The sequence below is a fragment of the Lissotriton helveticus genome, chromosome 7 (genome assembly GCF_964261635.1).
Source record: "Lissotriton helveticus chromosome 7, aLisHel1.1, whole genome shotgun sequence".
NCBI classification, from domain to species: domain Eukaryota; kingdom Metazoa; phylum Chordata; class Amphibia; order Caudata; family Salamandridae; genus Lissotriton; species Lissotriton helveticus.
The window spans coordinates 537,015,382-537,041,819 of NC_136068.1; the positions used below are offsets into that span (position 1 = coordinate 537,015,382).

General features: G+C 47.8%; 1 protein-coding gene across 1 annotated transcript in view; it reads right to left on the minus strand.

Moving 5' to 3' along the window:
• LOC144768725 (transmembrane protease serine 9-like) overlaps window positions 1-26,438 on the minus strand; it is a 1,077,753-nt gene that overhangs the window by 209,349 nt on the left and 841,966 nt on the right. The window contains exon 10 of the mRNA XM_078652600.1: window positions 25,197-25,524. Coding sequence (XP_078508726.1) covers window positions 25,197-25,524 — 328 coding nt within the window. The remainder of the gene's footprint in view (window positions 1-25,196; window positions 25,525-26,438) is intronic.

Here is a 26,438-nt window from a genome sequence, read left to right on the forward strand (position 1 = left end):
TGTGGTACCCTGTCAAAGCCCAGCTCACCTGATTTTCTGTTCAGTTCTGATGGAGGTTGAAGACAGTCCGACCCCACCCTAAAACTGCTTGTTCCAGCACACTAGTTTTAGACAGTGCACTAAGAACCAGAAGCTCAAGGGAAGGGGGGAAGTGATTAAAATAAAAAAAGAGAGACAACACCGTTCTTGCGTTTCCACTGTTGAAGTGCTGCTAAAATCTGCAGCCCTCTCTGACTTCTGTAGAAACTGGTGCCTAAGGAAACATAAACAAAGAACAGGTAAGTGCAACCTATTCCTAAATGTGTTCCTGACTATCCCTTTATCTATTAGAAATTCTCTTCTAAAAGTACCTCTTGGATCCTGGTCTCTAGCTTCCAAGTTTGGAATGTGTTACTATTCTGGGATGTGCTTTCTATTACTGTAAAGCTTCTATAAAATTAAACGAATACCATTATCATAATTACCAATATCAAACATTCACCTTAATATAACTAAAGCCCAAATTCTTAATAGCAAACTCACTTTTCACACATTTCCAGAATTTTTATAAAACGAATACTGTAGTTTTACATCAAAATACAGCAGATAATTTGTGCAAGTCCTTGATTTACTGTTTGCCTTGCTGTCAATGGTTTCCACTGTTCGATTCTTAAAAGTTCCATGTAAAACAATGTTTATTTCACAAAGTTCCACAAGGTATTCTTGTAACAAAGGGTTTGAATCACAATGTTCATGGGAGGTATCTTGTTCCAAATTGTCTATACACTGTTCGTTTTCTTCTTTACTCAAAGGGCCACTGACTGCTCCAATCTGAATTGGTTCGACATCGGTATTGGATCAGGAAACTTTGCCTCCTTCTGATCTAATCCTATCAAAACGAGGAAAACTCATCTCAAAATCTTTTTTCTTTTCACCTTTCCGTTCTGAGCAACGAAAGTCAAGTTCTAAAACTAAATCCACTAAAGCTGAGAGCTAAGTTGGATAATTAGGGATTTGTGCCAAGATATCTTTAATCTCATCTCGTAGTCCACGATAAAAGAGAGCAGCTCTCTTTTCTTCTGGCCAATTTGTTTCAATAACCAGTTTGTTGAATTGAGTTAAGTAAGAGATTAGATCTTTTGAACCTTGACGAAGTTCTAATAGTTCATTATCGGTAGCCTGGGATATCTTTCTGCTGTCAAAAATTCAGAGAAATTCTGTCTTAACTAAATCAAAATCATAAACGAAAGGGTCATCTCGGGATTCCAATGGCATTGCCCAATTGGCAGCATCTCCCCCCAAATAGGACAAAACAAACACCACTCGGGACTGTGCATCTGGGAACAAGGTTGGGCGACGCATAAAATGCCATGAACACTGTGTCAAAAATAATTGGGCCTTTCTGGAGCCACTAGAGGTAATAATGGGTATACAGAATGAATCACCTGTGCAACAGTTCTGGGGTCAGTCTCTGGCGAAGTTTTAACTGAAGTGGAAGAAGTGGAAACTGGATCTCCCATGGCCAACCCATGTACCTTTTGTGATAATAACATGGTTTCCTGTCATGAAGCTATTAACTCTTGTTTTAAATTTTTATTTTCTTCCCTGACTGACCCAATCTCTCTCTGAATTCCTACTAACATCTCCCCTAATGCCTTTAAATTAAATCCTTCAGCCATTCTGCTCAGACGAAGCAACTTCGTGGGCACTTCAAACTGTCAGGACCCAGAAACTTTGCAGAAGCAGAACCGAAGCTGATCCCTATGCCCGCCCACTGGTGCCGCTGCGCTTCTCACAGAGAAACGTCACCAGCAGGGGGGAAAAGGGGAATGGGGGAAAAGAGAAGAGACACTCCTACTTCGGCTAACACCCTGGTGCTGCTCTTAGGAATCTTCTGTCTTGGTGTTCCTGACTGCTGAGTGGGTGCCTTATACACAGATAGGAAATAAACATAAACACAATGTCCTATTGTCTAGTTATATTATACTCTATCAATTCTTAAGTTAATCTTTACCCTACCAGCTGTAGCAGGAGGAGTAGAAGCCTCTCTTCTATATTGACAGTATTGTCGTTATGAAGGGTGCACAATCGGAGTTAGAGGCGAATTCCTGCAACTTAAGAGAAAATAACATAAGTCGTATTCAATTAAATATTTTGGTTCACTAGAAATACTGGCTATTCTAATATACCTTCTATCTTAAATTGTATTGCAGTGTATATTTTCTTTTGACACTTTTTGTCCATATGGGATCGTAATGTCCTAATGAAAGTCTTTGTCCTTGCCAGTGCTTGACTATCTTCTGTGAGGGTGCGCACAAAAAGGTACTAGGGAGGGTAAAGAGGAAGGTAAGGAAAGGTAAATCGCAATGGGTTCAGCCGAACCACCCTATGGACAGGTGGATAGTACTCCACTAACTGGCTTGTGGAATTTCTTGAGCAAGAGCTGCAGAATTGGAGGAGTCTTACTTGGCTGAGAAATCGTTGACCGTAATTCAAACACTTGAAGATGAAGGGTCGCTGTTCTCGAAGGAAACACTCTCTCACTGGTGCCGCTTGACGTCGGAGAATGAAGCGCCGAACATCCAATACCAGCGGCTAAGCTAAAGCTGAGAATTTCGTGGTCTGGCTTGAGGACTCAGGGTCTTCATAGCTGACGGTTGAGGCCAGATTCACCTCACTGGAATAGAAAACAAGACTCCCTCTTGCTACGCCCTCACAACTATCAGGAACTATGAACTGGAATAATAAATATTCCTAACTCTGAATTTCTCTTAAAAAATCGGTTCTCTCCTAGCTAAGGAGAAACAGTAGAAATGTGTGAACTCTTCACGGACTTCAGTCGAAGTGCGCAATTGGAATTGCGTGCACTTTCCTTGAACACTAGACCGGACAGGTGTTTCTAAACGAGGAAATAACCGTGGTTCATACGGCAGTCATATTGTAGTGTCTAATGCCTATTGCAAGTCATACCACTAATTAACCAGGCAAGGTTTTACAATATCTGGTTTTCTTTGAGGGACAACATGGATACGAATTCATGACTGTGGCGATCATGTATTTTCTGACAACAGCCAGCATTGAAAAGACAACTTGATTCTTTCACTTTACCTAAAGGAGTGGCTCTCATACAATATGTCGATGACATCTTATTGGCAGCCAATACGCCTGAACAGTGTGAAAAATGTACTTTGTCTTTACTCTCTTTTCTTGCTTCACACCACCATAAAGTGTCACAGAAGAAATTGCAATATTGTAGACTGAAGGTTACCTACTTAGGTCACCTTCTGTCTAAGCAGGGGCGTGCACTTACACCAGATCGCATTCAAGACATTTTAGACATACCAGTGCCTTTTACTCAGAAAGATTTTCCTGCATTCATTGGTTTGACCTCTTTCTGCAGGCAGTGGATATTAGGTTTTTCACACATTGTTAAACCCCTGCTAGCGCTTTTGACCAAAGACACTCCAATGCCCCTTCCATGGACGACTGAATGCCAGAATGCTTTTTGTCAGTTGCTTTAAGCTCTTTGCTCTGCACCAGTGTTAGGCACTCCAGATTACCCGAAGGTTTTTACACTCTTTGTCAACGAGAAAGATGGGTGTGCATTGTCAGTTTTAGTGCCGCCGCACGGTGACAAGCAGCGTCCCTGTGCATATTTTTCAGCGGTTCTTGATCCTGTTGCTCGTGCATTGCCTGGGTGCTTCTGTTCAGTTGCAGCAGCAGCTGTGTCCATACGTCAGAGTGAAGGAATAGTTTTGTCACATAAATTGTTGGTGCTAGTACCCCATGCAGTTGATGCCCTTTTGAATCAAACTAAAATGCAACACTTAACTAGTGCTCGCTTGACAGGAAACAAATTGACATTGTTAGCCCCTCACATTACACTGAAGAGATGTGCGACACTGAACCCAGCTACTTTGTTGCCATATCCAGTGACTCAGACTCAGTCACAGGAGTCTCATGATTGTATCTTCCTTACTGAGGAACAGATAAAGGGTGGCGTCCATTTGCAAGATACGCCCCTTTTAGATGTAGATTGGGAACTGTGGGTTGATGGGTCCTGTTTGAAGTTACCAGATGGCACGACTTCAGCTGCATATGCAATTACGACACTTGAGACGGTGGTGGAGGCAGCTCGTATACCACAAAAGTCGGCTCAAGCAGCTGAGCTAATAGCTTTGACACAAGCGTGTGAACTTAGCATTGATTTGTGTGTGAACATCTATACAGACAGCCGCTATGCTTTTGGAGTGGCCCATGATTTTTGCCAACTTTGGAAGGAAAGAGGCTTTCTTACGTCCCACGGAATGCAGATAATGCACGGAGAATTAGTGCATAATCTTTTGACTGCACTGACATATCCGAAGAAAATAGCTATTGTTAAGTGTAGCGTGCACAAGAAAGTGATTGATAAGACAGGACAAGAAAATGCATTTGCAGATCGCGTAGCTAGTAAGACGGCAATACAACGAAGTACTACACCCATGTACGTAGTGAAATCACAAGCTGAGCGTTGGCATGATGCTAGAGAAGAAGTATTAGATATACAGAGATCTGCCTCTGTGGAAGATCTTGAGCAATGCTCTAACGAAGGAGTGTTAGATGATGAGGGCTGTTGACGCAACAAAGAGATGAATACGTGGAAATTTCCTTCTGCTTATTTACAGCCTATGGTTCAAATGGCACACGGACCGGCACATGTTGGAGCTCTTGCGATAACAAAATTGCTTACGCAAGTTTGGGAGCATCCAGAGATTGCCGGTACAGCTAAAAGGATAGTGCAGTCCTGTTTGATCTGTTGGCAGTACAATCCTGGAAAAGGGACACAAACTCCTACAGGAGGGTTTGCTACACCAACTGCACCTTTTGAAGTTTTGCAAATGGATTACATCCAACTTGAACGCTGTAACAACTTAAAGTATGTTCTAGTGGTGGTATGTGCCTTCAGTAAATGGATACAGGTGTACCCTACAAAGGATAATACAGCCCTCACCACAGCAAAGGTGCTTTTAAAGGAGTTTTTCCCTAGATATGGTGTTTCTAAACTTTTGTGGAGTGACAATGGACCCCATTTTATTGGGCAAGTTGTTGAGCATGTCCTGAAAGGATTAGGGATCAAACAGAACTTCCATGCAGTTTCCCACCCACAATCAACAGGATTAGTGGAGAGGTATAACGCTACTTTGAAATTGAAATTAGCGAAAATACTGGCTTCCAATCTTTGAAATGGCCTGATGCACTACCCTTGGCATTGTTGTCCATAAGATATGTGCCACATTCACGATCTGGGCTTACACCATATGAAGTGGTATTTGGGTGACCGATGAACATTTGGGGAGTTCCTAAGCCACGCCCCATACATGATGTACCATGTGTTCTGATGAATGACTATTTAGCACAGTTAACTGACAGTTTGATCTCTATCCATCAAGTGGTTCGAGAAGATCTTCCTGACAGATCTACAGGTGAGGCCCACAAACTCCGGCCCGGCGACCATGTGTTGGTCAAGGTCTTCGAGAGGTTGAACTGCTTGGAGCCGAGGTGGCGAGGACCGGAGCAAGTGCTCCTAGCAAGGAGGACAGCGGTTCGAGTGACGAACAGGAAGAACTGGGTCAATAGCACTCACTGCAAGCGAGTGTCACCTACCTTGATGGAACCTGCTGTGCTGACTGATCATCGAGAGATTTTGGAAACGGAGAAGGGCCACGCTATTTCACCTGACGAATCTAAGGGAGTCTTCATGGACCACACAATTCCTGGAGTATCCCGATACCAATTCGACCAAGGAAAGAATCTGCAGTGTTGAAAAAGACTGGTTGAGCAACCGCCCTGGGTTGGTGAAACGGAGTGCCGATGTGGCAGGGGGGGATCAGTCCTGTGTAGTGACACCCGTTCTGACCCTCGGTGAAGAAATCAACGGCTGCCCAGGGCAAAGAGATTCAACGATTGTTTCAACGACAAAGTGATCATGTCTGCAGAGAGATCAACTGTTGTTAAGATCTGTAATAAGAAGACCTTTTGTGCTGTAGGATTTATTGTGGCTATGGTGGCTATAGCAGTAATAACCTGGCTTGTTGAGAAAGTGGCCCCTGCTTGACAATTGCTGATTGCCACTACTCCTGTACCAGTTGAGCATCATTACTTTATGCTTCCCTACCATGAGCAGAAGCATCCACAATCCTACATAAATAACACATTTATTAAGATGTTGCATCATACGCATAATGCCACAAATACCATTGACTGTTGGGTGTGTGGGATGATACCTGCTCACCAGAAGAAAGGGGGAAAACCTTTTATTCCTCTTCCTTTCTCCCACAATGGTTCTTGCCAAGCCTGGTTTGCGCTTTTGTTTGCTTCTGAAAAGGCTAATTTCTCAAGGATGACAGTAGGACTAAAGGGACTAAATGGGAATGGGACGAGTACCAACCTGACAGTATTTCTGCACCATATGTTTTTACGAACACAAGAACTATAAATAACAATGGACCTTTTGTGATTTCTGAGACAAGAGCTAAAGCAGACTTGTGTATAAATAGTACTGGGAAAATTCCAGTGGGAAGGAGTGTGCATACTGTGACGTTAACTATTGAATGTGGCAATAATAGTAGTTTCACATCATCACATAATACATACTTTGTATGTGGTAATAAGGGATATTATCAACTCCCAATTGGATGGTCCGGGGGATGTTATGTTTCATTCTTGTTACCCCCTGTGTTCCTGGCCCCTCCATCGTATCACCGTGATTTCAAACTGTACAATGATATCTCTAAGAACAGATACAAAAGAACAAGTACAGATGAGGTTGATCAGACTGACAGCACTCTGCAACGATATGCCGAATTTAATTTGGGCTTGTTTTGTTTTTCTTTGTGGGTGTTGCATTGAACAGTAGAAAGATAAGGCGATTGACTCGTGTTGTGGAAGCTGTTACCAATCAGACAGCTATAGCACTTGGGAACATTACAGAAGAGCTGCAAGTTGCGAGGATTGTAGCACTTCAAAATCAAATGGTTCTAGACGTGATTTTGGCTGATCGAGGTGGTGCATGTCGCATCTTTGGCAGCAGTTGTTGTGTTTACATTCCGGATCACTCACCTTCAGTATATGATGCAATATCAAAACTGCATAAGATTGCTGCAGAGATTCACCCAGAGACTGGTAACTGGAATTTTTCGAGCTGGTTGTGGACACTCTTTGTCACTTGGGGCTGGAAGCTACTGACTAACCTATGTGTAATACTCATGATACTATTTACATGTTGTGTATGTATACAATGTGGTCCAATGCTCTGCTCTGTCTGTATTGCTGCCTGTACACCTGCCAAGTGAAATGTTGCTGAAATGAAAGCACAACGTTTATTAAATAAAGAGGTCACTGAAATGATGAAAATTAATGTACAGGATATGAACCTAGATTATCCCAAATTAACGAATGTCTTCAGCTAATGCTAAAAAGGTCATCTGTTGTAATTTGGCAGCGATTGGGGTTAGCATTTAGCTGAAGCCATCTTGCATTCGGCAACCATCTTGTCTGCCATGTGCTTACCATGTGCTCTGTCCTACCTTGCTGTCATTTGCTCTTGCACTCTGCTTATAGACAGACTATATTTAGGCTCTGATACTCTGCACATGCGCAGAGGAGACTGTGGCTGTCCGTACACCTGTTCTAGTCTGTAAATGTCAGGTTATTCTTGCCGGAGTAAGCAAACTGCTAGCTCCACCCTACTGTGGACTGTGCATTTCTGTATGACCTTTTATGTATGTAACCCTTCTCTTCTGTAATTGTACCGCCTTCTTTTGAGCCCCTGTGTGGGTATAAAAGGACCATGCTCCTTCTGTTCAGTGTGCTACTTCATATACTACCGAAGGGTGTTGTGTGAATGTAGTTCCACCTCATGAGGTTAATAAACGTTGTATTTTATATACCAGTTTCCATGCCAACTTCTTTCCTATTGGTCTGAGGACTTGTGCAGAGAAGGGCGAACCCCTAGCACAGGTAGGCCTGGCTGAGGCCCACCCCAACATATATTGTAGGTATTTTTGGCCCCACATGCGTTGTATTCCGAAAGTCGCATGCCAATTTTTTATCCTGCGGTAGTCCAGAAGGTGGTAAGTTATTAGGACTTAATCTTCAATTAGGTTTTATATTTTGACTCTGTGAGTTAGCATGTACTATGCTTTCATGGCCTAAAATTACCCCTTGGGTCCCCTTAGGTGTTCCTTGTTCTTCCAAAGTGCTTACTCTTCTTATGAGGGTTTCTTGGGCAGTGATTACTTTTTCGATCTTCTCCTCTAAATTAGCACATTTTTCAGTTCTGCTAGAGCACTACTTAAATACAGAATGTATCTGCTTACGCAATTGGCCAAGGCTAATAATGCTATTTGCATCCAATTTTCTCCTTGTGGTTTTCCCCTTTGTAGAACTTTCCCTGCGCCTTTCTTTATCTTTTTGCCTTTTTAAACTCGAGAGCAGGGGGTTAATTCCACAGGGTTTATTTTTGGCAACTCTCAGAGAATGTCTAAATCTTGCCTACTTTTTGGTAGGGAAGGCTATCTAGCCGTGATATCACCTCTAGTGTAGTCAAGATCTGCGTGTTCTTAATCTCACAGAGTTTAAGGACTGACCCAGAGGCCACCCCCAAAGGGTTTCTAGGGGGTAATGGGTCAGCTCCATTTAAATTCGTAGATGTTCTCTTTGTATGTGTTCCACGCTGGAAGATCTTGTAGCAGAAGGAACAGATCTTTTCATGGCTGAATCCATCCTTGCCTCAACTTTACCTATTTCGCATTCAATTGCACCCATTACAGAGGTCAAAAAGCTCTTAATCGAGTTACTTTGTATGTCTCCCTTCTCCCTTACTGGGTCTGAATGGTTCCCCTTTCCCTTTCCCATCCTTGGATTACAGTAGTTTGCAGGGGGTTACAGTAAAGTTACCTTTACGGGGGTCTTCAGATAACGTAGATATCCACTTTGCCAGGGCGTTTACAATCCCAGTATGCCAGCAGCCTATATAACTTGAAGCCAAGGGCCAAAGAGACGCGGCCCAGGCCAGCCTCTTCCGGCCACTGACGGGCACAGATGGGCCGGCCCTTGGCCCGGGCTTCGCCTGGGAGTGGCCCGGGCATGCCCATGCGCGTCCCGCGCTGTGGGAGCCTGATGGTGTTTTTATGTGCCCCCCTGGCTCTCTGGTGCTTTGCTGGCCCCTGCCGGCGCCAAGGCACTTGGGGGTTGACGTCCCCGGTCCCCACGGCAGTGAAGGAGGGTGCCGTGGCATAATGAAGGAGGCATCCACCCTGCTTACAGCAACTGGCACCAAGGGGCATTCCACTGTGGATGAGAGGCATACCATTGTTCTAACTGCCCCAGGGAGCACACTCATGCCCGGGCTAATGGGATAGCATGTTGGAGCTGCCAAAATTATAACAAGCATTTGTAAAGCCACAGAGTCTGTCATAACTGAAAGTGACGAATCCACCCATTCTTGCTCCTGACCACTAATACTACACTACCACTACATAAAAACACAAAACACCTCAATCATGGAAGAGGCACTTCCAGTTAAAGCCAAGCCTGTTGACTTGCCAATTCCTGTTACTGCATGCCACCACATTCTAACAATGGGGCAGATTTACAAGAAACTGACGCATCTGTAAAGATGCGTCAGTTTCACTGCACCTGCGTGAAAAACACTTGGCCCACAATTGATGCACTGTATTTACAATACGGCGCACTATGGCGCAGGGATTGACAGATGCGTCAGAAATTTTGCAGCATCTGTTGGCGGAAAAGTCATGCATTGCTGGATCGTGTCACAAGCATGACGCAACTCCTGCAATGTGTGTTGTGGCCTATTCCCAATACACAGCGTCACTCCTGGCCCGGCGACAACGCCAACCGATGGCGAGCCCCAAAGACAGGACCTATCCGGTTCAGACAGGTACCTGGCGGTGGCAATGATGGTGCCGCAATTTAGAATTGTCATGGGCGGGAACCCCGTGATAAGTGATTGGCGGTAGGCCAGTGGGGATGAGGGGGGTGCCTGGGCTGTCGAGGGTGCAGCCAGGCGAGGAAAAAAGGGGGATTGCATCCCCACATAGTTACTTGGTTTCCCTTTCCTGGCTGCCTCCGACGACCTTGTTGCTGTGCCTGCGCCCTGGACCTACCCATGCTGCTGCTCTGAATGAGGCAGTGATGCTGCCTTTGAGTTCTTTATTGTAGCTTTTGAGAATCTGGGCTGCTTGTCTCACTGAAAGCTGGAATCTCTCTGTTGGCCTGATGGGAAGGTGCCCCTGAGAGGTTCTGATGGCGGCATCCATTGAAGAACCACTTTCCCACTGATACTTGGCAGTCCCACCAGTTGCCGCTGCTGGGGACCTCATCCGATGTGCTGATGCGGGAACAGAGGTGAGATTGGGAGGGTCCAAGAGTTTGGCGCCTGGTTTTCCTGCTAACTGCAGGAAACGGCCACCGCTTCCTCGGTGCAGAGCAATGTTTTTCTTGTTTGACCCATGCTTCATTCGTCTTTACTTCAAATAATCTTCTGAATCTTAAGTACAGCAAATATGCAGTAGGAGGTGCTGCTTTACAACTATTGACCCCCACCAGTGGGAAGCATTGTGGTTCACTTAAGGGTAGTGAGCGATATAGAAGCTGGTGGCCGGTGGCTGCTGTTGGTTGGAGTTGTATTTAGAAACAGCCCGTAAGCACGCTCAGTATGTAAGGTGGACATAGCGATGCTGGTGGCCATTCAGCATTGGTCTATGCGTGTTTTAAGCATCTGTTTCATTAGTGACTAAATAGCACCCCTGACCCCATGTGGAGGGAATCTGGGTCTCTGTCTTCTAGGCAGTGCTTAGTATTACCTTCGCATTTTTCCTTCGGTGCGCAATAACTGAAAAGGGCAGGAGGCTCTGTAAAGGATACATCCCATTCAGTAAAGGGGAAGGAAACGCTGCATTTGTCACTCGTTCTTCCTTATCACCTGAAGCGGCCCCGAGGGGAAGTGAGGTCCGCAAACCAGTCTTCCCTTGGGGAGTTCGCGCAAGAGGGACAGGGTGTTAGGTAGTGTAGTGGGTGGGCTTAGGGGGTGGGGTTATAGGCTAGCTGTACAAAGGGGGGCAGGGGAGGAAGTTCTTCCTCTTCCTGTCCCCAGTGCCTCAGAATAGGTCGGAAAAGTTTTGAGCTAGGTCAAGAAAGTTTTGAGGGAAAGCGGGGGTTAGGGTATAGCAGCAGTAGCTCCCAGTCAGTCGACTGGGTGGGGGAGTGAGCCACTGGTGCCCCGGTGAACGTCTCGGCGGAGGGTGTTGTCAGCCTGAGATGAGGGGGCCTCAGCGACGGAATCTAGGCCTTTGGACGATGCTCGGCGGAGGAAGCCTCATGGGGGATCCTGAAGTGGCGGTGGTCTGCGCCACGCTGATAGTGCTGGGCCGGGAGAACAGATCTCCTGCGGCCTGGCGTGCTCGACCAGGCGTGGGTCGGGATGACCCGCACGCCTAGGTCCGCGTCTGCTGGTGTGGCCATGGCGGTGGTGGCGTGCCAGGAAGAGCCACCACCGCCCAAAGCTGGTACGACGGGGAGGGGGCGTGGCAAGAGGCAGACAGACGGCAGTAAGCATGGGGCAGGCGTCAGAGCCTCCCTGTGTGATTTTAGGATGTCTTGGCCTCCCTTAAGAGGCTGGAGGGTGCGGGAGCGGGGTGGGGCTGCCCACATTGACTTAGGTGCGCCTGAGAGCGAGGCTGCTGGAGCTGTGCTCGTGGGGCTGCAGGTCCTGATGACAGGGGGAGAGAGCCCGAGGCTTATCTGAGCAACTAGTGAGGCCAGTTTGGGGAAGGGGGAGAGTGCCCAAAGCAGTTATGATGGGGAGGGGGCGTAGCAAGAGGCAGATTAGGGTATAGCAGCAGTAGCTCCCAGTCAGTCGACTGGGCGGGGGAGTGAGCCACTGGTGCCCGAGTGTACATCTCGGCGGAGTGTGTTGTCGGCCTGAGGTAAGGGGGCCTCGGTGATGGAATCTAAGCCTTTGGACAGTGCTCGGCAGAGGAAGCCTCATGGGGGATCCTGAAGTGGCGCCGCGCTGATAGTGCTGGACCAGGCTGGGAGAACAGATCTCCTACGGCCTGACGTGCTCGACCAGGCGTGGGTCAGGATGACCCACATGCCTAGGTCCGCATCTGCTGGTGTGGTCACGGCGGTGGTAGCGTGCCAGAAAGAGCCACCACCGCCCAGAGCAGGTACGACGGGGAGGAGGCGTGGCATGAGGCAGACAGACGGCAGCAAGTGTGAGACAGGCGTCAGAGCCTTCCCACATGATTCCAGGATGTCCCGGCCTAGCTTATGAGGCTGGAGGGTGCGGGAGGGGGGTGGGGCTGCCCACATTGACTTAGGTGTGCCTGAGACCGAGGCTGCTGGAGCTGTGCTCGCGGGGCTGCAGGCCCTGATGACAGGGGAGAGAACCCGGGGGGTTTATCTGAGGCATCTAGTGAGGTCCGTTGGGGGAAGGGGGAGAGAGCCACTGAGGAGCCTGCTGGGGAGGATTTTGTTTTGGCACTGTTGGCAGGCGAATCTGCTGAGGAGGAGGGTGCCTGGGGGAGCAGCCAGTGGACCTATCCTGCAGGAGAAAGGGGGTGAGCAGGCCACACAATAGTAAAGGGAAAGGCCCTTTGAAGGTCCCAGAGCACAAGTTCCCTGGGTGATCCCAGGGGGAACCTCCCTGTCCCTTCCCAAGCGGGGGGCAGGCCCCTGGTTTGTTAGGCCACGGGTCATGGTCAGATAGGCGGGACAGGATGTCCCTTGAGCAAAGGATACGCGACCAGCATAGCATTATTGAGGAAACAAAGATGAGATGGCAGGTACTTTGTGCGGCCAGAGGGGCAGGCTTGGGGATTGTGCCCGGGTTTTTAGGACCAGGGAGTGGACAGGCCACAGTGACTTTAGGGTCACGTGGTGAGTGGGTGTGGGCAGAGAGGGCAGGGTCTGCCTTGATGTTGCAGAGACCTGATGGCTCTGGGGGCTGCTCAGGCATAGAAGGCCTGGGGGGGTGCAAGCCAGCAGTGGAGGCTGTCAGAGGCAAGAGTGGGCCGGCGGGGCGCAAGATTGCCTCCAAACCCCGGGGCGAAGCAGCAGGGGGGTCCGCGGCAGCCTGCCATCCACCGAGGGAGCGGGCAACAGCAGTACTGGAGTGGGAGTTTGTGCCTGGTGTGAAAGGGAAAGGTGTGAAGAGAGTGGTGAGTGAAGTGCAGAAAGCGGCTGTGGAGGTAGTGGATGAGGAACAACTGGACTATGATGAGGACAGTGAGGAGTTGGAAGAGGGTGAAGTGTGAGAGGAGGTGAGTTGGGGAGGAGCAAGGCGGCAACAGGGAAGTTTGGTGTTTTACAGGTGACACAGGCCAGCACCAGTGGGACCAAAAAGGAGTGTCAGAAGATGGCAGACGCAAGAGGAAAGGACCGGCAGGTGCCCGTGAAACCATCAGGTGAGGGTGCCTGGTGGGATGCTTGGGGTGACGGCCCCAAAGGGGGGACGTAAGAAGGCCTGCCGGTCCGTGGGTGTCAGGAATGGGTCAGTCAGGGTCACAGGCTGGTTAAGTTGGCGGTGGCTAAAACGGGAGAAACAGGTGGTGGGAGCAAGTGTTCAGAATGACAAGACAGAGGAACAAGGTGGGAAGGATGAAGCGGGGAACAAACATCGTAAGAAGTTGCCGTACATGCGTCTGGTGATGCCACTTGGGTCTCAATTGTCGGAGAAGACTAGGTCTAAGATATGGAAGCATGAGTATGTGGACGTGTTCAAGCTGTTGCACATGAAGATTCAGGCCAAGGAGAGTTCTAAGAAGGAGGAATGGGAGTTGACGAGGCGGCCTAGGGTGCCGGTAAATATGGAGAATTGGACATCGGCGTTTTTGATTTACGCAAGCATTTATTTCGAGAAGCATCTGGATAGGGCGATAGCTCGGCTTAACTATATGCACATTATCAGGAAAGCCCAGATGCATTTTGGCTGGTTTGCGTGGCTCAGTTATGATGAGGAGTTCAGGGCTAGGATTAGCGTTAAAGCGGAAAAGGCTTGGGGGGAGGTGGATAAGGAACTCTGGGTGCAGTGGATGTTCTCCATGCAGTCGGTGGCATCTACACATACAGTCAGTGGCCTCCCGGTCCCATACAGGCCGTTTCAGTCGTGTCCCACCCAGTCTGGGGCGGGAGGGCAGAGAGCTTCCACTGGATTGGGAATTCAGGCTACTTACACTGGGGCGACTGGGTCAGCCGCCAAAGCCCTCAGGGGCCACGACAGGGGCCTGTTGGAACTTTAGTAAGGGTTTCTGCACACAACACCCTTGCAAATTTAGGCATGAGTGTTCCAAGTGTGGTGGACGTCACCCTGTCACGCAATGTGCACTCTGGCCAAGCCCTCCGAGCAGTGGTGGATTACTAAAGGATGTGAGCAGGCTGGGCCAAAGGGCCCCTACACCGGTTGATGTGGAGGCCATGAGTCATAGCTCTCTCGATACCCTGATAGAGAGGCAGAGTTGAAGATCCATTGGGGGTTTACGGAGAGATTTTGGGTTGGTTATCAGGGTCCTCAGGAGCAGAGATGGGCGGAAAACTTAAGGTCAGTGAAGGAATTGCCAGGGGGTGGTGGCAGCAAAGTTGCAGAAAGAAGTTTTTGAAGGCAGGATTGTGGGCCAGTCCCATACCACATTATCTCACCTCTGAGGGTGGTACTCACAAAAGAGCAGTGGGGATTTTGGGTGATTCATCATTTGTCCTGGCCGGAGTTCAGTGAATGATTTCAGGGTGTTGTATGCTTCGGTCGACGATGCCATCGGTCTAGTGTGGGTGAGTGGTCGCGGGTGGAATTTGCGAAATGTGACATCAAATCTGGGTTTCACCTTCTTCCCATTCATCCTGCAGATTTCTCCCTGCTGGGGATGCAGTTTGACGGGGCCATTTTTGTTGACAGGGTCTTGCCTATCGGTTGTGCAATTTTCTGTGCTTTGTTTGAGACGTTCAGTTAATTTCTGCAGTGGGTCTTTATGGACAGGAGTGGGCATCGGCTGGTGTCTCACTATCTCAATGATTTTTGTTTGTTGGGCGGGGGCAGATGGGGAGTGTGAGGAGGCCCTTGTGCAGTTGCAGAGTTTGGCTCAGGATTTTGTAGTTCCTGTGGCACTTGAAAATACAGCCAGGCCAAGTTGCTGTTTGACGTTTTTGGGTATTGAACTGGATTTCGTTGTATGATAGGCACGTTTGCCAGACCAGAAAGTAACTGAGATGCAGGCTTTTCTGCTGCATGTGATTGGGGAGAGGAAGATTGATCTGAGGGTGGTGCAACACCTCCTGTGGTTGCTGAATTTTGCATGCAGAGTTGTGAGGGCTGGGAGGACTTTTTGCAGACGCCTCGGCATGGCCATGTCAGGGGCAGTGCTCCCTCATCACAGAGTCAAGGTCACTTTGGGGGTCCGGTTGGATCTGCAGGTGTGGCACTGTTTCTTGTCTGACTGCAACAGTGTATCACTGGATTTTATGCATGATAAAATGGTGTGGCAGGTGCAACTCTATTCTGATGATGCAGGTGCGCGGAACACTGTCCAGCCCTTTGGCTGAGACAGGGCAGGAGCATTGCTTTTCTTGATTTTTTCCCATTGCGTGTGGCACTGAAGGTGTGGGTGTAACAAAAGAGTACTGGGCTGTTCCTGGGAAGGGTACGTGTGCAGGTCACAAAGGTGTCTGGATGTGGTAGAGGCTCGGTGGAGTCCTACCGAGGGGCATTTATTTTGTTGGATATAATGGCCTCACACACCCTTGCAGGTGTCATGCTTCATCATTGGCAATGCTCCTCATTTGGTAGGCGGTGCAATCCCCTACGGGCAACACCTCTAAGAGGGGCTCTTTGGCGGAGATCTTTTCATCCAACTGCCTTTCGGTTGAAGTGCGGGTGAGGGGACAGGTTGGTGTAGATGGAGTGGTGAGTTAAAATGAGGCTAAGGGTACCAGGAACAAATTTTATTCAGGGGGTCCCTTGCTTCAATTAAAAGTAGAAACTGGTCTGTACTCGCTGGAAAATTATGTTTCCTGGCTCGAGACTAGACTAGTAAGTGTAGAGGGTGATCGACATGTTTCTCGCAAAAGTACAGTGACACTCCATTCATCAGGACCTATCAAGGAAATAAATCTGTCTACAGAACTTGATCTACCGTAGTATAAATTACTCATCACAGATTATGGAATGAAATACCTGTGTTGCGCTAAGTCTTGCCTAAATTGGGAGACAAAGGAAGCAAATCACAACAGGTATAGATACAACAAACAAACAAAATAACCGTGACCTGGTACACACAGTGACATACTAGTGAGAGTGCCGCTAGCATGTGAGTAAAAACAGTATTGAGTATTATCCTCAGAGAGCACAGTGAGGGGCATGCCCCTGTGGATAAGTACAGTAAAAACCAATTGCAGCAGGATTTTGGTCGGTCTCGTGAGAAACCCAACTCACCTAATGGTCAAGTTTTATATGCAACAACAGTACCCAGCGGGTCATACATCGGGAGTGAAGCCTCTGTAGCTAGGCTAGGTGTGATAAAAAGGAGAGAGAGAGAGAACAACATACTTTATGTCACAACCGCCTATTCATCACCCTAACGTGGCAGCCAGACCCAGCCTGTGATTGCGCTGGGGGAGATGCGGAACGTGATAAAAATATGCTTCTCACATGTATATAACGAGTTCACACGTAAAGGGAGGCTAGGTCTAAAAGTTTGCGGAGGGGAGATCCATTAGTCTCTGATCTCTTGGTCTAAATGTAAGTGTAAACCATGATATTAGGACATGTTACCGTAATGCCCAACCTTTTAGCTTGTGGTGAAGGTGCCACATAAGCAGAAAGGGAGAGTGGGGCATTACCAGGGTTAAAACGATCTCGGTGCTCATCCCCATATATTTAAAACCCTTTTTCCCCGTGTGGCAAAAAATGTACATGTGACCAACACAACAAACCTCTGGTTAAGTGCCCATAACTGTACATGTGACCATAACAACGATCCTCTGGTAAACTGCCTATAACAACGAACCTTGGGTTATGCGGGTGCTGTTTAAAAGTAATATGGGGTTTAGCGTTTCATGAAGAGCGTGAGGCTCGCAAGGCTAAGTCACAAGGTAGTGCCTCGCAACACACCGTGGTGGCTCCTGCCCGTCTGCACACTAGAATCGTATGTAGGGCACAGCAGCGGCCAGAGTGTGTGTGAGCGGCGAGTAAGTTGCCGTTAAAGATACGTGTCCATGCCGGCCCCGTCCGGGCACATTCTCTCTAACTCGAACACGCATTTCGTATGATTTGAACTGTTTAAAGAAGCATTTCTCTAGGCGCGCGCTGACACTTACTTCAATGCTCCCGTGTTGACGCTGGTTAGCCTACCCCTCTCCGCCGGGTCCGGGTAGTGAGCTTCTGGTCGGCAGCCATGTATTTTATTTGGTAAAGGGGCGGATCCCGTCTAAGGGGACTGCCGGAAACAGCGCCGTGCAGAGTGTCAACTATGTTAGCTGAGTAAGGTGGGCGGCCATCTTAGAGTGGTGCTGTGGAGTGATCCAAGTGATATGGATAGTTATGCCCAGAGGGTGATGAGATAATTACGCCCTTATTTCAGCGGCAATTGAGACGTGGTAAGGGGGTCAACACGAGAGCAAAAGGGAGGTCAAATGAGTAGCCTCGTTTATTGAAACAATCTCCTCATCCCAAATGTTAGGAGGTTAATGACCAGACTTTCAGTCACTTGCCCCCTTTGTGGAGTGAGTGCATACACAATCAAGGTGAGGCTGTTCAGGTATCCTACACCCTATCAACATATCTGGGTGGGGCAGAGGCACAATAGGAAGGGTTGAGGGGTGTGGAAGGGCAAGTTTGTGGCAGCCTAAGTCAGTCCTATCCGGTAACTCATTGTTCATAACGGGGGTCAAGAGGATGGTAGTGAGGCCTGATGTGGGTAACTCACAAAGTGCTCCAAGGGATATCCTCGTTCAACCCCGTACTGTCTGAGGCTAAGCGGTGTATCCATCTTTGTTCTTTCAAGAACAAGTTCTGTTTGGATGTACTAGGGCTAGATTCCAAAACCAACCACTTCATAGAATCAGCTGTGTGGTTAATTTCAATGAAGTGCCTGCACATCTTGGTGTTGTTTTTCTTGCAACGAAAGTTGCTACGATGTTCGGAAATGCGTGTTTTTATGGGGCGGGTGGTCATCCCCACATATTGTAGTCCACAGGGGCATAGCAGAAGGTAGACACAGTTGGATGTGTTGCAGTTTGTGTGTCCCCTCAATTCCCACGTGAAAGACTCGGTGAGTTGGACAGTCTTGTGTATAGAAGTGTAGGACAAGCGCTACACGTCCCGCAGGGATAGTGGCCCTTCACTGGTGGTAGTTGCCAAAGAGTGGTTTGTGACGCAGCACCCTTTTTCTTGGGTCTGGTCTGAATCAGTATGTCCTTTATATTTCTTGATCTTTTGAATGCGAACCGTGATGGTTAAAGGACAAGATTACCCGTGTTTAGGATCTGCCAGTGGCGCTTTATGATTTTCTTTACTTCGTTGAAGGCTGGCGTAAAGGTGGTGACACATGTCATGGGTTCGTTCTCTTTGGGGTTCGGTACCTTTCATTCCAAGAGACCACCCCTGTGGTTGTTTTGAGCTCTCTTCTGAAGGTGTGGGGTCTGAAGTTTCAGAACAGGTCGGTTTTGTTTCACGTGCACAACAGGACAGTGGTCGAATTGGTGAACAATCAGAAGGCGAGGGACCTGCGAGTGCTGCGCTAACTGCGAAGTTTTATGGTGTTATGTTTGTGATTTAATGTGATGTTTTGCGCACAACATGTCCCAGGTGCAAGCAATGACATTGCGGCTGCATTGTCTCATTCGCAGTGGCAGCGTTTCAGGAGGCTGGCGCTGGGAGCGGAAGCTTGCAAGACCAAGGTGCCGGAGGGTATCTGGGCCTGGGGGGAGTGAGAGTGTTGGGCCTGGTGGAAAAATCTATAGCAGACTCAATAAGGCTCTCTTATAGGTTGGCATGGTCTGAATTCGGTGCCTTTTTGGGCTGGAACAGTGAGACATGGTGTATGCCCAGGCACAACTATGAGCAGGGAGTTTTTCAATATGTTCTGGATTGCACGGATAGGGGTCTGTCGCAGATGACGATCTCAGGAAAGCTGGCAGGGATCTCCTTTTATAGCATGTTGTACTTAGGTTTTGATCCAGCTAGGAGTGACTTGCTGAGCAGAATCTTGAAATGTTGGGGTCTTGAAAGGGGGAGGGTGGGGGGCTAAGCGCTTTGAGATGCAATTACGTTTGACTTGTTGTAGTGCTTGTTGGCCGAGATGCACATTGCTATTATGATGGCGGCGAGGTGGCATTGTTCCGTTTGTGCATGATTTGGATGTATTTTTGGGGCTTTTCGGGTGACAGAGTTGGTGGGGACAAGGGGCAAACCCGGTAGAGTGTTTGAAGATGTGCGTGTGGATGGGTCTTGTCTGGGTATCTGGTTGGGTCATTCTAAAACGGACCAGGTGGGAAGGGGCAAGTGGGTGTGGCTGGGTGAGAGTGGCTCTGCGGGGTGTGCCTGATGCGAGAGTGGAGAGAGTTTTGTCTTAAGGCGCAAATGACAGTGGGGGAAATATTTTCTCATGCCTCTCAGAAGCAGGAGACATCTTTTTAGTTGCTGGCGGTGTTGAGGATGGCGCTGCGGCGGGTGGGCAGGGACCCTACTAGGTATGGGACGCATTGGTTTAGGATAGGCGCGGGTACGGCGGCAGCCAGGTTGGGGTGGTTGTGGGATGAGATCAGGAGAATTGGGCTTTGGAGGTCTCGCTGTTGTGAACGCTATGTGGGCAAATGAAGGCGGGCGGTGTGTTGGGTAGGCGGTGTGGGCTGCTGGCGCGGTGGTAGTTTTGAGTGTAGTGCTAATCTCTTTTTCCTTCATAGGTTGCGTTGGAGGTCTGGAAGCCAAGACGGTTACCTGGATTGTCGGAAAAATGTTTCTTCATTGGGCCTCAAAAGATGTGGACAGTCAGGTGTACGGCCGTAGTCTGGGCCTGCGGAGCAGCTACCATGAGGTCCATTGGTGGGGTAAGAGCGGGATGCACTGGGGAGATTTGTTGCCCTGGCTGACAAAAAAGGTGGCTCAGCAAGGTTGCCTGGACATGATTGTTATCCACTTGGGGGAAAATGACTTGGTCAAGCAGTCAGGAGTGTCCTTACTACATCTGATGCAACGGGACTTGGAGGCCATGAGGAGCAATCTGGCTGGCGCCTGTATTGTTTGGACGGAGTTTGTGCCGCGACGAATTTGGAGGGGGCACTGAAGCCTGCAGCCATTGAAAGGGCGAGGCGAAAGTTGAATAGGGCTATGAGAATTTTTTGTGGTTACCATGGGATTAAAGTAATTGCTCATGTGGGGTTGCTGCTCGAGGAGCCCCTTCTCTTTCGCGATGATGGAGTGTACCTTTCTTACATGGGGAATTAATACTATTTGATGGAGATGAGGGATGCCATCAGTAAGTTGTGGAATGAGTCAATCTGGTGCCAAAGGGGTGGAGAACGAAAGGTGCACTGGAACTGGGTGGGGCAGGTAACCGCCCTCTGGGGGTTTCCTGGTTGGCAGTACTTGGGAGGGGTGAGGAGTCCATGACGGGCATAATCACCCTTCCGGGGAGGGGGATACAGGTGCAGGATGGGGGTGCAACAGGCAGGAGTGCGACGGCTGTAGATGCTGGAGGAGGTTGAAAGAGAAGTGAGGAAGTGAATGGTATAAGTGAAGAGGTTGTGGGAAGAAATGGGAGTGAGTAACTGGAGTACGGGAGTGGATGATGGATGAAAGACATGGGGTTTAGGATTGTTAACTGTTTATTGGTGTTATATTTAAAGTTGGTTGTCAACCCTGTCCTAATAAATGGCATTTTACGCTAAGCTAACAGCGTGGAGTGGTTGCTGCGTGATGCGGCCCCTAGGGGAAGTGAGGTCGGCAGACGAGTCTTCCCCTTGGAAGTTTGCTCGAGAGGGACAGGGTGTTAGCTAGTGTAGGGGTGGGCTTAGGTGGTGGGAGTCATAGGCTATCTGGTAAAAGGGGGGCAGGGAAATAAGTTCTTCCTCTTCCTGTCCCCAGCGCCTCAGGGAATAGGTCGGAAAAGTTTTGACCACCCTCCCACCCTACAGGTTTTAGGAGTGGGAAAAGGGTTTTTTGCTTTTACAGAAGTGTGCCAGTTTAGGACGGGTTGAAGGGGGTGTTTGCAATACTTGGTAGGGGTGGGGAGTCCATGACGGGCATAATCACTCTTTTGGGGAAGGGGATACAGGTGCAGGATGGGGGTGCCGCAGGTAGGAGTGCGATGGCTGGAGATGCTGGAGGAGGTTGAAAGAGAAGTGAGGAAGTGAATGGTATAAGTGAAGAGGTCGTGGGGTGAATTGGGAGTGAGTAACTGGAGTACGAGAGTGGATGATGGATGAAAGACATGAGGTTGGGGATTGTTAACTGTTTATTGGTGTTCTGTTTAAAGTTGGTTGTCAACCCTGTCCTAATAAATGGCCTTTTACACTAAACTAACATTGTGGTTATTGTGCGAACCTAAAACCAGTGTGAGGTGATTTTCACACTCTCTTCTGCTCTCACATGACCCTGTGAGCTGTTCGTCCAGGCAAAACTTTCAAACAATGCTACAATATTGAACTAACTTGAAAGAAACACTGCTTAGGTGAAGAAAAGTAAAAGGTTCAAGAAATTAAATATGTTTACAATGTGAACCTCTGTCATAGATGTTCATATGACACATTAGCAACACATTTGAAAGAAGAACATGCAGTTTTAGAATGAACGTGCAACAGAAGCGAGGGTCTTGGAATGACTTGACTCTTCACTAGAACTAACTCAATGGTAGAAATATATTTTACAGACGTACTCGAATAATGTGTTGAAGTTCCATAGTAAATGATGAAGTCTCATAGGGCTCTTGGCCTTAGTACCCTATGCCAACTTTGCATTGAAAACTGTACCATTCAAATGGAACTTTGGGTTTCTTTTGGACCATGGGAGGCACAATATTATGAGAATTTATGATACAAGGTCATGTGGGGTTATTTCACTCAGTCAGCCGGCTTCCTGAGCTGCTCTTCATCGCCTTTAAAAGTAATAATACTGAAGGATGTTCCTTCCCCAAATGAGCTAAGAAACAAGAATGATAGCAAGGCTTAATTTGATTAATACTAATAATAATAATAATAATAATGAATAATAATTAGAGGACAAAGAGCAGGAAGCCATACTACAAATAAAGGAATACAACTTGGTTTACAAGTACTATTTAGTATCATGAAGAAGTAATTTACGAGCTGGCTTTTCCAAATGTGGGCACAGCATGGTGTGTGTTTTCAGGCATATGCCTTCCGCTGCTGCTTGGTCGCTTGTCCGACCGGTATAGTTAAGGTTCAAATGCAGTGGTTACTTTGTAAACATTTAGGTGCCAAGGCTCTTGCAGGAAGGCTACGACAACGAAAAACGATCTATTGTTGCTGCCAATGACAGTCCCAGCACAACTACTAACCCTCACACTTTTGCAGGTGTTGCAATTCATACTATTCCATGCCCCTAGTCTCTAAGAACGGCTTGTGTGGCAGTTATTAATCACTGTTAATCTATATTGAATTAATGACCAGCTGTTGTTTTGATAAGCCCTATTATGCTCACCTGCTCTGCCATGGGGCAGGCTGTCATAAGCGAGGGTGCTGACAATTAAGTTCCGGTGCTGAGCACCGGAAACCACCGGCACAAATTAACCATTAGTTCCGATATTTCATTTGTCACAGGAGAATGGCCATTGATGGACTCATTATACCGTGGCTATATTTATTCAGTAGGGATAAACATTTCAAAACACATAGCGCACCCTTTGAGAATACCAGTGGTAAGGGGTCACATCTCTAGCTGATAAGAAATCATTAAGCCAGTGATTGGATTAGTTAGATGTTTGGTTTAGTTGGTTCTTCCTGCTTGCGAATTGTAATTATGGTGATTCTCAAATTTCGCCTGTGTGAACTTTGATGAGATTGTGCCCTCAGTCAGGCGGCTTTCCCATCTGCTTACCTGGTCTCTCGACTATTTTATAGTCAGTGGCAGCTGGCATCTAAGGGGAGAGGAGGCAGTCATGCACACAACAATATTCATATTAAACAGATGTGGGCGTAGTCAGTAACTGGAGGGAGAGGTGTGGCGCAGGGGCCAGGGCCGGCTGACTTCGGAGCACGAGGCTCTCGTTTCAATCCCCGGCGCTGGTGGCAGCTCAACCGAGCTGTGACTCTGGGCAATGAATTGCTTAAGTTTCCCTACGGCCCCTGCCATAAATCAGTATAAGATCAGGTGTGCAATTTCCTGACCAATTATCACATGCTTATGATTATTTTACAGGACTAATCATTGTAAAAATCCCAGAGCATATTCTAGTTTGGAACATCAATGGCGAGTGCTGATGAGAAATCTCTAAGCCATTTGAATTGATTAGTGCTATCTAGTGATGAGTAATCACCTTTGGTCCTTATGCCAATTCTAGACGAGATGGGGTACGTTTTTCACAACTAAGCAGACGACACACAAGTGGTCATCTTGCTGACATCTGAAACCATTCTTTTCTGCCAAAAAAAAGGGAAAAGATCTTTAACCAGAATTTGAGAATTATCAGAGGTAGAAATCAACATAGCCTGAGTTTATCCAAAGCCGAGTTCCTTTCCTTAACATGGGGTCTAAATCTCAGAGATTATTCAAGTAACGCTTTATTATAGACAGTATGTCACTCTGTGCATTCGGTCCTCTAACTCTTAACTCAACCCCTTAAGGAAGGTCAGCATTCACTAATGCCAGATAATCAATTTATTGTTTCCTGGGCTGTTATATTTACTATATTGGATTACGTGATGCCCGCTGATGGGGGCCTTTATAAGGAATATCAGCAATGTTCTAAAGCTGTGACGTAACACAACTTTTAGCACTGGCTAAACCACAGCCGTATACCATACCACCCTCAAATGAAGGGGGTAAGACACTTTTCTGTGGTGGCCAGCTAATTATGGACCTCTGTAACAAATGAGTTTTAGAATGTCCAATGGGTCACAATAAGTTTAACACTTTTTTATGTTTGAAAGCTTTATTGACAGAATTAATATAAAAAAATTCAATATGTCATCAGCAGGAAAAAGAAAAATAAATAAGATAAAATGCAATTATGAAATACAATTATGAAAAAGAGCGAAAAAACCAAAGGCATACTGATGGCAATATAAAGAAACCAAGCATTTTCTAGAGGTTTAAAACTTTAACACCGCAGTTAGTTGTGGAACTCTCCCTGGTGGTGGTTGGGCTGGTGCATAGTCACTCTGGAAGAGAGTATACAGCTCTCTATAATAACAGACTATTATTTATTTATTTCAATTTATATAGCGTGTTATCACCCGGGGGTCTCTAAGCGCTTGTACCAGAGGTACCAGTAAGGTGCCCCTTACTGCACAAAAACAATCTCCCCACGACGCGGGCATCCTTACACCATGGTGCAAGGGTGCCTACGCCGGCGCATGGCAGCAGTTTGTGCGCCAGCATATGGGGAAGCACAGAGATGCAACATAGTGTTGTAAATATGTTGCATCCCTGTGCTTTCTAAGTGACTCAGTGCGGCGCAGGCAAATGGCTTGCTTTCCGCACTGTCACTTTCTTGTAAATATGCCCCTGTGTACCTAAATGTTTTTCAGTTTAGTGATCCTGCGGTAGTTATTAACTCCTAGCCTTTTAATGCTGTAGCACAAAGTGATAACTTTTGAGCTATTACATAAAGCAATCATGCTGTACTCTATTTTGCTCTCAAAATATGTCATAGTCTTCAATCCATCAAGTATACACCTGCTCTTCAGCATTTCACAAATCCTCCAAAACCAAAGCACTGTTTAGAATGCAATTAACACTCCTCTGAGTAATCATTGCCCGGAGGTGCACGGTGGGTGGTGTACGAGGCTTACATTAGTATGGCGGAACGAGTCCTCAGTGTGCTATCACTCACAGTGTGAGCACCAAGCCTGCACTCTGATCTACCTAAACGTTTGTCTCTTCTGTGATGTGTCTGGTGCACTCACTGCATTCAAAAGTGTTCTGTGAAGTTTCAACAGAAAGCTCTGCCCCAGGAGTGCCCATCATTATATTGCAGACTCACCTCTCGGCTGGGAAATGTGTTGGTTGGTCGTCTGCGGGGGTGGCACTGCGCTGCTGGTCTGCGGGGGTGGCACGGTGCTGATGGTCTGCGGGGGTGGCACGGTGCTGCTGGTCTGCAGGGGTGGCACTGTGCTGTTGGTTGGCTGGGATGGGTCGTTTATCACTACTGGTACTACGGGTACGTATTGTCTGATCCAGTCCTCGTAGACACTCACGCGGGTGTACACTCCGGGATAGTTAGGCCGGGCACAGCCTTGGCCCCAGCTCACGATTCCCGCCAGGAGCCACGTGCTTCCGAACTTGCACACCATAGGCCCTCCCGAGTCACCCTGCAATGCAAACAAAAACATTACATTTTCCTAAATGGTCATTAATTAGTATGCCCTAATCTAGAGTGGGTAATTGTAAATTACCAGCATAATAAGATCATTGTATTCGAGGTACTTTCTGGAACATGTAAAAAGCTGGCAAATTCCGTTCAGGTACTTTGCCCATCGCATCTCTTAAAAGGCAATCAGGCCACTCAGAAAGTTCACACGAAAGGAACAATGAACTCGATGTACCATGAATTGTTACCAAAGTGTAGAGTTTTTATAATTTTGATCCAGTTATCATTACTTAACGAAGCCAATGGGGCTTTGGGGGGGGGCGGCCGACCAGCAGGAGGCATGTCACCCCCGGGGAGTTTTGGGGCCGGGGGAGGGGGAGGGGGGTAGAGCCAGCACCGTAAGTGGGCTGGTTTTGGGCTATTTGGTAGCTTTGGGCTGGGTTGGGCTGGTTTTGGGCTGGTTTTGGGCTGGCCCTCTTTATATCCGGACATCTTGAGTCTCGGGCCACCATTTTAGAAAGAAGGTGGCTGGTGACACAGCAGCTGGGCAGGGGTGTGGTGAAGGTAATCGATTTCCCACCCTCCCTCCCTGGGTTTGGATCAAGTTGTTTGGGGGGGGGTTTCAAGTACGGGGCCTGGGGGGCTGGGGGGAGGGGCGATTGCTTTTCTTCAGGTGTAGGTGGGGTTTTTTGCGGTGTGCAGTGGTTTTTGGAAGGAGTTTTCTCGGGGGCCGGTGCATCTAGTTTTGCTCAATGATTGTGGGCTGGTGGTGTCGCTGGATCAGGTGTGGGGTGAAATTTTGCCTTGGGGCGGTTCTTCCTAATATATGGGGGAAAAGTAGGAGATCGGTTGTTGGATTAGCGGGGGGCAGGTCAAGCATAATAAAGGATTTATCCAGGTGGAGAGGCAAATTGA